The following is a 12,879-nucleotide window of genomic DNA, read 5'->3' as shown; positions in this document are numbered from 1 at the left end:
ATCCCACCTCTATCCCCACCCACAGCCTAACCCACACTCCACCCTTGCTTTCCCCATACTCGCCTCCCCCACCTCCCAACACCATCACACCACACCACACCACTCACCACTACACCATACACCACCATACCACACAACACATCACATCACACCACGATGCACACACTAGCACTGACTACTTCCTAGCCCCACATTTTCACACCTACACATACACACGTCAAAGTCACCAGCCCTCTTCCACATGCACATACATACTCTCTTATAGACACGCATGCGCACTTTCGTTTTGGGATCACCACTATTTTATTACCTCCCCTTCTTCCTAGCTCTCCTGTGTGACCTCTCTGTCTGGCATTCGCCATGATAGATCGCTAGCCACTACACATTCTTTATTTTCTCTTCTTGTTTCTTTCCGTGTTCCTTTCTGTGAAAGAGCGTAGGCTCGAAACGTTAAAGACTTTTTCACTTCCCGAGTGTTAAACTAATACATCTGTTTGTTGTCTACACCACCTGTCTACGTCTTTTGTTTTTTTGGTGAATTCTCCCTATATATATATATATATATATTAATAGAAGTCGCAAAAGTGATAGACTGACTAGCACCACTTTTGCTAAAGATAAGAGTTAAAATAACTCAAAAGCCACAAAATCACTGTCCTGATGACTGACAAAGGGGGGTAAGTCCCCAATGTACATAGCAATTTCGGATTTTGATGGAGACATCTTAATCCTCATCAGCAGCTTTCAACGCCTAGGGTTGATATCAACTACCTCTGTTAGTCTTATAAGAGAAACTGTTGAAAACGTGCTGATTTTCAGAATGATAAAAGTGTAAACAACAAATTAAAAAGAGTGGCTTATTAGCAATTAGAACCTAAAGGCAAAATTAACAGAGGTCACAAAAGTGACAGAGGGTACTCACTAGCACCACTTTTGCTAAATATAAGAGTTAAAATACCTCAAAAGCATCAAAATCACTGTCTTAATGACTGACAAAGGGAGGTAAGTCCCCAGCATATATAGCCAGATCACGATTTCGGATTCTGATGTAGACTATCTTAATTCTCATCAGAGGCTGGGGACTTACCTCCCTTTTGTCAACCATTAGGTTTTAATTGTTAATAAGCCATCCTTTTCAGTTTGTTGTTTACACTTTTACCATTTTGAAAATCAGCATATATTTTCAATGATTTTTCTGACAGAGGTAGTTGAGTTTAACCCTAAGGGTTAAGAGTCACTGATGAGGATTAAGATGGTCTACGTACATCAAAACCCGAAATCTCGATCTGACTATGTACACTGGGGACTTACCTTCCTTTTTCAGTCATTAAGACAGTGATTTTGTAACTTTTGAGTAATTTTAACTCTTATATTTAGCAAAAGTGGTGCTTATCAGTACCCTCTGTCACTTTTATGACCTCTTTTGATTTTGCCTTTAGGTTCTAATTGCTAATAAGCCACCTTTTTAATTTGTTATATATATATATATATATATATATATAGAGAGAGAGAGAGAGAGAGAGGGGGGATAAATTCTCACATACGTGTGCATACGCACACACATATACACACACGTGCACGCACACACACAACTACACATAATTGTTACGTCTGCCTTCCATGATCGCCTGGATTGGACAGTGTGATGTAAAAAAAGAAAAAGGACAGAAGCGAAGAGAGAATTACAGTAGTCTTACCTGTCAGTTCGAAAAAAGGGTCACTTTCAACATCCAGGTGCTGTCTCGATCTCCAAGGTGCACTTCACGTCCATGTGTGCTATCTGTTGCTGTACCATTTCACATGTCCACTCTGATGTGCTGTCCGCCGCTAACTGGCCCCTTGTGCTTCACTGATGCCGCAAGTCCACCGCAGCACTTCTGGTGGGACCTACAGGCCTCACTTCTGACAGGACATGCCTACTCCCCCACTTTCAATCCTTCCCTATAACACAGCCTGGCTCATAACACCACAGACAGTTTGACAAGTTCTAACAGGCTGGATGACCATATCTTACTCCAATATCTTGGTTTTGCCTTGGAATCTATGGTTGGGTATCCTTCATAATGTAAACTATTTGAGTTGGATAGTTTGACAAGGATCTGAGGAATCAAGGACTGCATTAAGCTCCAGTGTCCGCTTTGGCATGGTTTCTATGGCTGGATGCCCTTCCTAATCCCAATCACTTTACAGTAGTTACCGAATGCTCTTTCTGTGTCACCAGCACTATTGATATGGAAGCTGACTTGTGACTGAGTAACACCACTTCCTAAACCTATTTCAGTCTAAAAAACATCTTATGTTTGGTTTCCTCATCACTGATGATGCCTCATATGGCTCCTAAGGCCTTCAAGGGACTTAGTGGTCATTTCACATAAACTTCAACTCAGCTTTCCAGCAGTAACCCAAAGATCTAGATCTTGGGTCCTACAATACCAAGTGCATCCACTGGCTGACACACACACTCTTGTGCACAAGTGATCATACCGGATATAACATTGGTAGCACCTCCATGACCACACTTGTGATTGAATAGGCCTGCCTTTGAGAAGCAAACATGACCACACTGGTCACACGAAAAAGACTCTTCCATGCCCTTGTCAGGAAAAAAGTTCTCATCCTCCATATATTTACCATTTTATTGTAGTATGGTAGTCTCCCAAGTCCAAGAAAGCTGGTTCTGTGATTTCTTGTCTTGCAACCTGCACAAATGATTTGTTTACAGTGATCAAATGTTTGTGTTGTACATTAACTTACTCCATCAAGTTGAGATTACCTGAACAGGTGCATGATGTCAAATTAATGTCACATTATCAGTGTTATTTGAGGTTTTGGATCTTTCAACAATCAATCAGACTAGGTGACCCAGTGAGGTTGATCAAGTTCCACCTTGTGTCCAGTTCACATTACCATAGTTACCACTATCTCTTCCAGGGTTCACACTTGTTGATTCACATACAGGCTCTCTCTCTCTCTCTCTCTTTCTCCCTCCCTCTCATCCTATCTCTCTCTCTCTCTCTCTCTCTATCTATCTATCTATCATGTATGACACACCTACACACACATGTTCTTTGAACAAATAATATTACAAACCTCCCAGTTATCAATGGAAGAAAGAAACATCCAAAAACAAAACAAACAAAAACCAGCTTCAGATATGTGAGGACATGAATTTTGGAACATTAGGGAAAGCTTGTGTATTGAAAATTTTACAATCCACTGACATCACTTGAACATATTCTTGTTTCATGTGTCCAAAGGTTCTATACTCATCAAAGAGCCAACTGACTGCTTGCGCCTCACCGACCCTGCATGCCCACTGCAGCCCTTCCAGTGGGACCCACAGGCCCCACTTCCGTCAGGACATACGTACTCCCTCACTTCCGGTCCTTCCCTACAACACAGCCTGGGTCATAACACCACAGATGGGTTATCTAAAATACAAACATAAATATGTCCAATGAAATACAAATACTAGGGATTGTAAAAACTGTTTGAACATTTTCTAAAATCATTAGTTAAATTTGAATATTTGCGTATATGTCTCCCGAGATAGACATAACTAGACTACCCGTGACCCGTTGGGTCACCGGAAAACTCTGAGTTTCCCAGCAATGGAGTTTTGTTTCATGGGTTAATTTTTTTTCTTTTCAATGTGATTTCCCATTTTGTCAAAGAATGTGATATCGAAATCATGCATAAACGGATCCTTTCCCCCAAGAGGAAAGATTTGGCTGCTATTTCTTGCACGCCCTGCTACCACATAACAGGTATTTCAGATCCTTTATTGCAAATAGCTGTTACGTGGTTGCAGGGTATACTAGACATAGCAGCCAAATCTTTGGAGGTGAAATATGTTGAATGCACTCAGAAAAAATCTATGGAAAATAACTATTTCACACTGAAGTTATGAACAGGTCTTTTACAAAATATTTACCGTATTTTTAAAGTCATTTTCACTTTAAAATATTTCTTAAATATGCCAAAAAGAATTTTTGTAATAATATTCACTTGAAAATAATTTTAAAAAACGTAAAAATATTCTTTGTTTAAAGAAAGTTAAAATATAAATACTTACTGTACAAACAACTTATATTTTTGAAATCACATTCACTTAAAAATATTTCTAAATGATTAAAATATTATGGAGATGTACTTGCCTAGCAAGTGACTTGATTTGAGATCGTGTGCTGAAACAAAAACAATTGCAGCATGGAAGATGTTTGTAAGCCATTTAAGAACATACAAAAACCGTTAATTTCACTTCAACATTTAAATTTAATTTGTGTCAAAATAATTTCATCGCTTTGAAACTGTGACCTGTTCACTGACAAAACTTTGTGCTGTGTTTAACAAAAGAAAAACTAGAAACGTTCTTTCTCTTTTCTTTTTCTCCATCACAACATATGAATGAGAAAGGAAGGGGTGAAGTCAACGTTTTTTTCTTCCTTAGAGAGTGATAGAGAGTGCAATGACTGTGTGTGTATATGTCACAGATAGTGTACGTGTGTTTGTGTTGATTCACATGCCATGACGTTCATTATATGTGTGTGTATTCTGTATGTGTGTTGATGTCAGGGAAGCCATGTTTTCTCATCAAAAAATAACAAACAAAAATTGTGTTTAACCGTTTTTATTAATAAATAGAGATCCATATATCACAAAACCTCATACTGCACTGCATAAAGTAAGTATGAAAATTAAGATAAAATATACTGTTTCTGAGATATTTCGGGAACAAACAAACACCTAGAGTTTTAGCATTATTAAGATTCTTTGAGTTCTAAGAAAGAAAACAATGTATCTTTCAAATCATGAATAAATAACAATGATTTCTTATATTAGGGATTGCTACAGTTGATTACATTAGCCCCCATAATTGTTGTAAGAAGAAGTATGATAAACAGTGAGAGGAAGGAAAGGTAGAGATTTGGTTACATATATTTCTATACTTACATTACTAGGGACTGTTAGCCATGTTGTAGTTATTTGTTTCATGTATGTCACTAATATTCTTAAGTAAGAAAAGAAAACTAGAAAAAAATAACAGAATGACAACAACAACAACAGTATGATTTAAGTTACTCTTAGATACCTGCTTTATTAAATGCAAATTAATGTTCATGAAATCAGGGCAGCTCAGATTACAACTGGTGGGAAGGATAATGTAATGCTTTCAGTTTTTTCATGTTTGTGATTAGTCATAATGTTGTTTATGTTTATCATACCATTACTTGAACAGTAAACTTAATCCGTTGCCCTTGGCTCTTGAGAATCTGCAAAAGAGGTTACTGAGGCTGTTTATCCTCCCCTGATTAAATCACGAAATATATAAATAAATAAATGAATGAATAAGCAAAAAATAAAAATAAGGTAAGGGGGAACTTAGAGGTCATGTATCACATCAGGTGCATTTTCATTGCATTTCTGGATAAAATCTGCAACTGTTAAAATCTGAATTATCAAGTTATCATGCATAAATGTACATGATCTGAGAATATTATTAGGCTTCAAGATCTATCTGGTGAAGGAAACAGCAATTCATTCTTAGCTGATACTTAATTTATCAAGAGATCCACAAAAGAGAAAACAAGACTATGTCATGTTCATAACTTTACAGAAAATAGTTATTCATGGTGATATATATTTTATTCTGTAAAAGAGATTTTACACTGTAAAAAATACTGAACAGAATATATTTTGTATTTGTCATTGACATTCACTCAAACCATGGAGGCATGTGGCTCACTGGTTAGGATACTGCACTCATGGTTGAAAGATTGTGGTTTTGATTCCTAGACTGGATGATGCATTGTGTTCTTGAGCAAAACACTTCATTTCACATTGCTCCTGTCCACTCAGCTGGCAAAAAAGTGAGTTACCCTGCAATGGACACAGATATAAACAGTATAATGCATAAACCCATATACTCACACACCAGGCATACATACACCTACTTAAGGCAGAATAAGAAAAAAGTAAATAAACATAATAAAATACTATATAAAAGACACGAGTACAAAAAGTGTATTAAGCAAACCCATATACACACAAAACACGTACTAAACACATAGACACATGCACACAAATGCGCGTATGCACACGCATATATGCACACACACAGATGCAGATGTATGCACATATAAGGATAACTATCACAGAAAGACAGAATAGACTAAACAGAACAGAAGGAGACATATGGGATAGAGAACTACTGAGGTTATGGGACGTGTGACGAAAGATTTCTGACAAAAGACACTAAAATAAGAATAATGATAAAGCTGAAGTGAAAAACGAGTATATAGTGTGTGTGGTTATTTGGCAAAATAAATTAAAAAATGGAAAAAAAAAAAAAAAGATGTCCACCCCCAAATATAGCAATAAATACAGCAAATATAAACTTCATTGTTTTTGTTGAAATAGTGGTGAGAGAATCACTAGGTATATGTATAATATTATTCCTGAGCAGACATAAAAATGTTGTATATTAAAGAATAATAGTGGAAGTTAATTACTGAGAAATGCCATCCAAACGACAAACAAAAGTTTAAGCATTAAGAATCTAGTTAGAAATATTTATGCGGTGAAGAAAAGATACAAGCTCAATTACCAATATATTATTTAAACAAATTTGGTGATTCTCTCATTACTATCCTGGTAAGTATGATGAAATTTATGTTGATGAGGAGACACAATAAGGCCGACACCTATCTAGAGTTGTTTCCCATCCGAATCGTTCTGATTAAACTAAGAACCATAGGACTAATAATGTAATTTCTTCACTGTATAAATATTTCTCATAGTTTTGACGTACACTGCAGTAGACATAATAATCTGTAACTTTCTTAGAAGTCGTAATGTCACGGAGTTATAGTACAGCCAGGTGTCACAAGTGGGTATAACTTATGTACTATACGCTTGCTAATCGTTTATGCAGTCGCGAGCAGAAACGTATACCCTCACGACCCCTTTCACCCAGTGGGACATCAATGATGTGACAGCTAAAGGGAAAGAGGACTGTATTAGCAACCGGTTGTTGCTCGTTTACATCGGTACTGGAGCAACGAGCAATCAGGGAAGTGCCTTGCTCAAAGACAGAGCGTCAACTTGTTCAGGAATTAACCTCACAAGCATATAATTGTAAACTGTACACCCTAATCGTTAGTCTCATGCCTTCACCGTGATGTCATGAATATAAATAAAAATGTGTTCTAGTAGAAATCGAACCCTTGTGTCCGATTTTAAAAAACAAAAACAAAAAAAACCCTCTATGTATCTAAAACGAGGCTAGACAGTTATGGCGTCTGCGGGCGTCTCTCTTCCAGCATATCTCTTTTACGGTTGTTGCGGAGAAAACACAATGATAGACTTCAGCAAGGTAACTTCAAATATTTCATTATATTCAGCGACAGTTTGTTTTTCTACTTGCATCATGAGATTTATTCATTGAAATACAAAGAAAATGATGACAAAAATTGCTTTATTTATGTTTCTTCTGTCAATGTGAAGAGATATGTGCAAAATACTCTTTACAGGACAGCGTAAGGTAGCTGACTCCGTAGAGCGTCATATTTCAAGTCTTACAGTACTTTAGTTAAGTCTCGCTAGATTCTTAGTTTATGTTCAATCTAAGCTTGGTTGATAAATTTACCAGAAACGAATGCTTAAGGGAATATGTGCATGGTTGATTGATCTACAAAAAGTTGCAACCAAATGATCTTCGAATCAACCACTACAGTCTCTAAAGAAAGAAAGAAAGAAAGAAAAAAAAACCCGGACACATTGGATCATGTAGTTCCTGATATATAAAAGAGGCAAGGTGGTCATGGCTAGAGCCGGGGCCCGTGATGATCTGCCACCTCACTGAAATAAAGCTCACAACCTGACTTCAAATTTTGAGAAGGATTTACTTTCTAGAGTCTCACCCACAGCAGTTTTCTTCTAACTTGCCAAATATTTCTCTGAGACACTACCATTCATGTCCCCTATTTGGTTAATGGTTCTCTGGCAGAATCGTTAGCATGTTAGGCGGCATTTCTTTCGGCTCTTTACGTTTAATAAAATAAAATATTAGTTAAGTATTATGTGGTATCCCCTTCCCCTAAAACTGCTGGCCTCGTACTAAAGTTTGAAACACTATTTTGCAGCTTATAACGTAATTTAGTTTACTCTCACTTTTCGTTTTAATTACGAAATTCATAGTCATTAAAATGTAAAGAGGTATTTTTAAAAACTGCTTCTTTACATAAATATATCCATTGACATGCACAGCATACCATATTTATGTGCAGATCTTATATCTCTTTGCTGTAAAATATAATAAATTTACGAAGGGATTATTAAGATTTTCGGTTTAATAAAATTTTGGAAACGATTTCCTCAAAAGCTTACTAAATTTATATAGAAATAATTTCTATATTTACATATCTCTAATCACAGACACCTCCTTTTGAGATCTGCTGGCTTTGGTCAAAGATTTCTTCTGTCTTCCCCTTAAGTCTGTTTAGCAAAACTCTTAACAATACTTTGCTGGGGTGACTAATTTGGCTGATGGTTCTATAATTCTTATAGAGTCTTAAGTTGCCTTTTTGGGAATGGATATCATCAGTGGGTCCACTCCTTTGGCCACTGCTTTCTCCTATATCTTCTGACAGGTAACTGTTAGTGCCTTGATAAGCTTTGGCCCTCCATGTTTTAGCTCTGATGGGATGTTATCCACTCCAGGGGATTTCCTATGTCTGAGCATGTACATTGCCCCTTTGACTTCTTTCTGGAGAATTGGAGCATCTCAAAGGGAGATAATAACAAGACTCCGCTTAGCCTCTACTGCCACAACAAAGCTGAACAATATATGGAAAAGCAATTTCATTAGTTTTCCAACAAGACTCAGAGTGCACAAGACCCTAGTGACCTCAGTCCTTCTGTATAGATGTGAGAGCTGGACACTTATAGCTGACATGGAGCAAAGTATCCAGATATTTGAGCATAAGTATTTCAGAAGGCTATTACACATCCCGTATACAGAGCACAAAACTGAACAGCTTTATCAGGCAGCAAGCCAACAAATATGCTGGCAGACAGGAGCCACTCCTTCTGCAGGTAAAAAAGACGGAAGCTTACCTAGTGTGGTCATGTATCCTGCCACAACTTGAGGGAAGGCGAAAGAGAAGCAGAGAAAATTCTGGTTTGGCAACATCAAGGGACTGGACTGTTCACAGCACTGTGAACCTGTTATGCATGACAGAGAACAGAGACCAGTGGCAATGGCTGACTATGAAAGTATCTAAAGTGGCACTCCAACAACTGGCTGCAGCAGTTAAGGGATCTTGATGATGATGAATTACAGAAACACACACACACACAATGTGTAAAAATTATAGCATTTTCAGAGAAAAGTCATTTTTTGAAAATTTCTTTTAATCCATGATTTTAAAATTTTATTTTAGGTGGAATTATTTCCTGATTTCTTCTTCCCTGACTCTCAGATTATGTGGTCTGATATCAAGCTTTGGATACTGTTATGCATCATCTTAGTTATTCTTCCTTTGTGGCTGATGGTATGTTTTAATCCAAATATTATAATCTCTCTTGTTTGACTTTTAAGATTAAATAACACAACACTTTTATATACTAACCAATTTCTGAATTTCTTATTATGCTTGATCATTCTATTTCAAGTTATTTTCCCTTTGTAATATTAGTTTAAAATTATGTGATATTCTCTCAGAAATAAAAATAGGTTTATACATAATTGTTTGTGGCTGGGATCATCTTTTCTGAGTAAAATTGGAATGAGACAGAGAAGGTAAGAAAGGAAACTGAAATTTCTCTGAAAAGTTTCAGTTCCACAAATGTACAAGATGAAAAATGTATCTTTTAAGTCCACTGGAGTTGAGTTTATTGCTATTTATATGTAATATGTGGACAGAGCATAACTGAATTGTCAGGAAGTTTGCTTCATAATGATGAAGTGCTGGGCTCAATCCCACTATATGACACCTTAAGTGTCTTTTACCATTGTCTTGGATTGATTCAAGCCTTGTAAGCTAAGTAGGGTTGGCAGAAGCTATGTGAAAGCCTGTTGAATGGACTATATCTGTACAGTCAAAAGTATTCAAAAGTATAGCCTTGTCACACACTGTCATGCTGAGAATTATGTTAATGGTACATGTGCCTGTGGAATACTCATCCACTTTCATGCTAATTTAATAAGCAGGTTATCCAGTTGATTGAACAACTGAATCTTCATCGTTGAAACTGATGGAAAGCTATTTACTTTCTAATGATGCAATTTACCAGGAGTTTCATTGTTACTGCTCACTGGTGTTACTCTGTCATTTGAAGTGGGTTTTATTTACTATTTAGTTAGAGGAAAACAGATGAGTTTCTTTGATCTCTACAAGTTCTCTGACAGGGGGTACTTTTGATGTTCAGCTTCACCTGTGAGGTGGGAAGATGTTGGTAGGGAGTGAGTTTCAGGGTCTGCAATATTAGGAAGGGAGTACTGGGATTATTGTTTACTAACGGAGAAACAAAATTGAGATGACTACTTGAAAATAGAGAGATGATAGTTCAGAAAGCAAGTGGTGTTATTCATCTCTACTTCTCTGTGAAAAATATATCTGACCATAAGAAATATCACTTTCTGGAAACAAGTGAGGGTTGGTAACAGGAAGGGCATCGAGTCATAGAAAATTTGTCTTGACAAATTCCATCAGACCCATGCAAGCATGGAAAAGTGGATGTTAAAATGATGATGATGTTGATGATGTGTGTTAATAGTATGTGGTTTATGGTTATACCAGATTGGTATGGGAGTCTTTGTCAATTAACCAGGCTTTTATTTTGTCTGCATTTGAGGATGTTTGTGTGTGTACATCAGCTCTGTTTGTGATACATGAGCACTTCTCCAATGTAGGTTGTGTTTGTGTTTTGTAGAATGTTACACAGAAGTGATATATAGACCTAATGACAACAAAGGTTTAACTCTTGGTATAAAAAATAGCAGTTGGAACTTATACTAGAGGCATAATCTTGAATTATTCAGTTGTTTCTTTAGCTTTGACACAACAGAAATATATCAGAGAAAAACAGAAAATAAAATGAGCTAAGAGAAATAATAACTCAAATAAGCCAAGGGAGGACATGTTTCGGTGTTATTGGACCTCATTAGCATTGTATAATTTACTCAAGACAGTTGTGATCATCAAGATTCATGCATACATTTTGGAAGAATTCTGAAGATTTTTGGTAATAACTAACTTGCATAATTGAAATAATGAGCTAAGAGAAATAATCCAAATAGGCCAGTAGCTTGCCAGAAAGTTATTTAGATAGTTAGGTTTGTGTTAACACATTTGAAGTAAGGAACTGTTTTGCTCCTGAAAAATGTGTGATTATTATGATTGTTATAAAATAAATGAGTGTTAATAAAATACAATAAATAGCCATATTTTAAAGACAGTGCTTCAGTACAGCCTTAGCTTTGATAGTTACAACAAACCAAGGAACATGTTATCCTATCACAACAATACTTTAAATAGTTTTCCGACAGTGTAATGGGAGATGAAAGGGTACAACTGATAACATTGCATTGCAAGAGGGGCTACATGGAAATAAGAAAAAAATTTGGAAAAATCTTGTGAGATAATTACAAAAGAAAAATGAAAGTTAATTCTGGAGAAGCTTAGTTAGATGAAGGATCAAAGAATGCGCTCTAGAATTTAAAAGAAGTATGTTATTATTGTTCAACTTCAGGTCAGTGTTGACTGAGCAGACTTGCTGTGACTATTCTGTCTTTTTTTTTTTTAAAACAGTAGGATATGATTTGAAGGATATTTGGTTACTATTTCTAGCAGATCATGCAACCATATAGTTCTCAGGAGTTAAAATTAAACTATAAAATAAGTCCTCATAAATGATATATGAAAACCTTGTAGGTGTTTTTGAGAAAATGGACTTAAATGAATGATAATGATGAAAAATTTACAGATATTATATATTTTTTTTAGGTGTGTACAATATTTTTGAAGAAAAAATTGAACAATAGCCATCAAGGTGATCTGATTTATGCATTGGCCACAGCTGTACTTCTTGTACCATCGTTTGTTGGGTAACTGACACTTTTTTTTACAAAATTCTCTTATGAAATAAATTGAGTGCTAGTATGATGTTAATGTATTAAAGGCTGTTTTGAGAGGATGTGACTGTGTGGCTGTTAAAACAATATGGTAATATTTTGTTAAGGTTATTTTTACAGATATTCTACAGTATTTATAGCCAACACTGTTTTTACTACATTTCGTATTGAGACATCAGATGTAAGCAAACAATGTGATCAAAGACAAAAATGGGTAACGAGTGTATATACCGTATTTCAGGGGGTTGTTTCTCTTCATCAGCACTTATTCAACACACTATTGTCTCTGAACACATTGCTTATATAGCCACCGCAAACAGCGGAGTTAAGTTATTGGGTATACCAATTTACATATTAGATGCATTCCTAGTGGCTGGTATGTAAACATTAATGATTTGTAGGTATGTGGTACTTCACTATGCAAACATAATCCATATGTATAAAACTGAGACTCTGTCTGTCTGTGCATCACTAAAACTCCAGAGCTACACAACCAATTTCATTCAAATTTTACACATGCCTTTAGGGTCTATGCAGTGTCATGAGCCAAAACAATTTTCAACTTCTTGCCTGATGCGAGCCTGGAGCAATTTCTTATCACTTAGACTATTTCAGTATTACGTGTCAAAAGTGAAAGAATAACATCTCTATTGTAATGAGATAATACTTTCAGTTTTAATAGTTTCACCATTAATAGGTTCACTATGTATATAATATATACATAGTGAAACTATTAAGACTGA

At 36.1% G+C, this 12,879-nt stretch overlaps 1 protein-coding gene across 2 annotated transcripts in view; it reads left to right on the top strand.

Annotated features, from left to right (window-relative positions):
• Positions 1–7,180: 7,180 nt before the first annotated feature.
• The window catches only part of LOC106875363 (uncharacterized), a 20,024-nt gene continuing 14,325 nt past the window's right edge, over positions 7,181–12,879 (top strand). The window contains exons 1-3 of one of the 2 annotated variants that reach the window (XM_052972787.1): positions 7,181–7,375; positions 9,444–9,554; positions 12,009–12,109. In XM_052972787.1, coding sequence (XP_052828747.1) covers positions 7,295–7,375; positions 9,444–9,554; positions 12,009–12,109 — 293 coding nt within the window. In that variant the 5' untranslated portion in view covers positions 7,181–7,294. The remainder of the gene's footprint in view (positions 7,376–9,443; positions 9,555–12,008; positions 12,110–12,879) is intronic. The other variant, XM_014923460.2, reaches the window with a different exon arrangement.

This window comes from Octopus bimaculoides, chromosome 14, assembly GCF_001194135.2.
Source record: "Octopus bimaculoides isolate UCB-OBI-ISO-001 chromosome 14, ASM119413v2, whole genome shotgun sequence".
Classification (NCBI taxonomy): domain Eukaryota; kingdom Metazoa; phylum Mollusca; class Cephalopoda; order Octopoda; family Octopodidae; genus Octopus; species Octopus bimaculoides.
The sequence above is the reverse complement of the archived record's forward strand: the minus strand, read 5'-3'. Positions and strand labels throughout refer to the sequence as shown.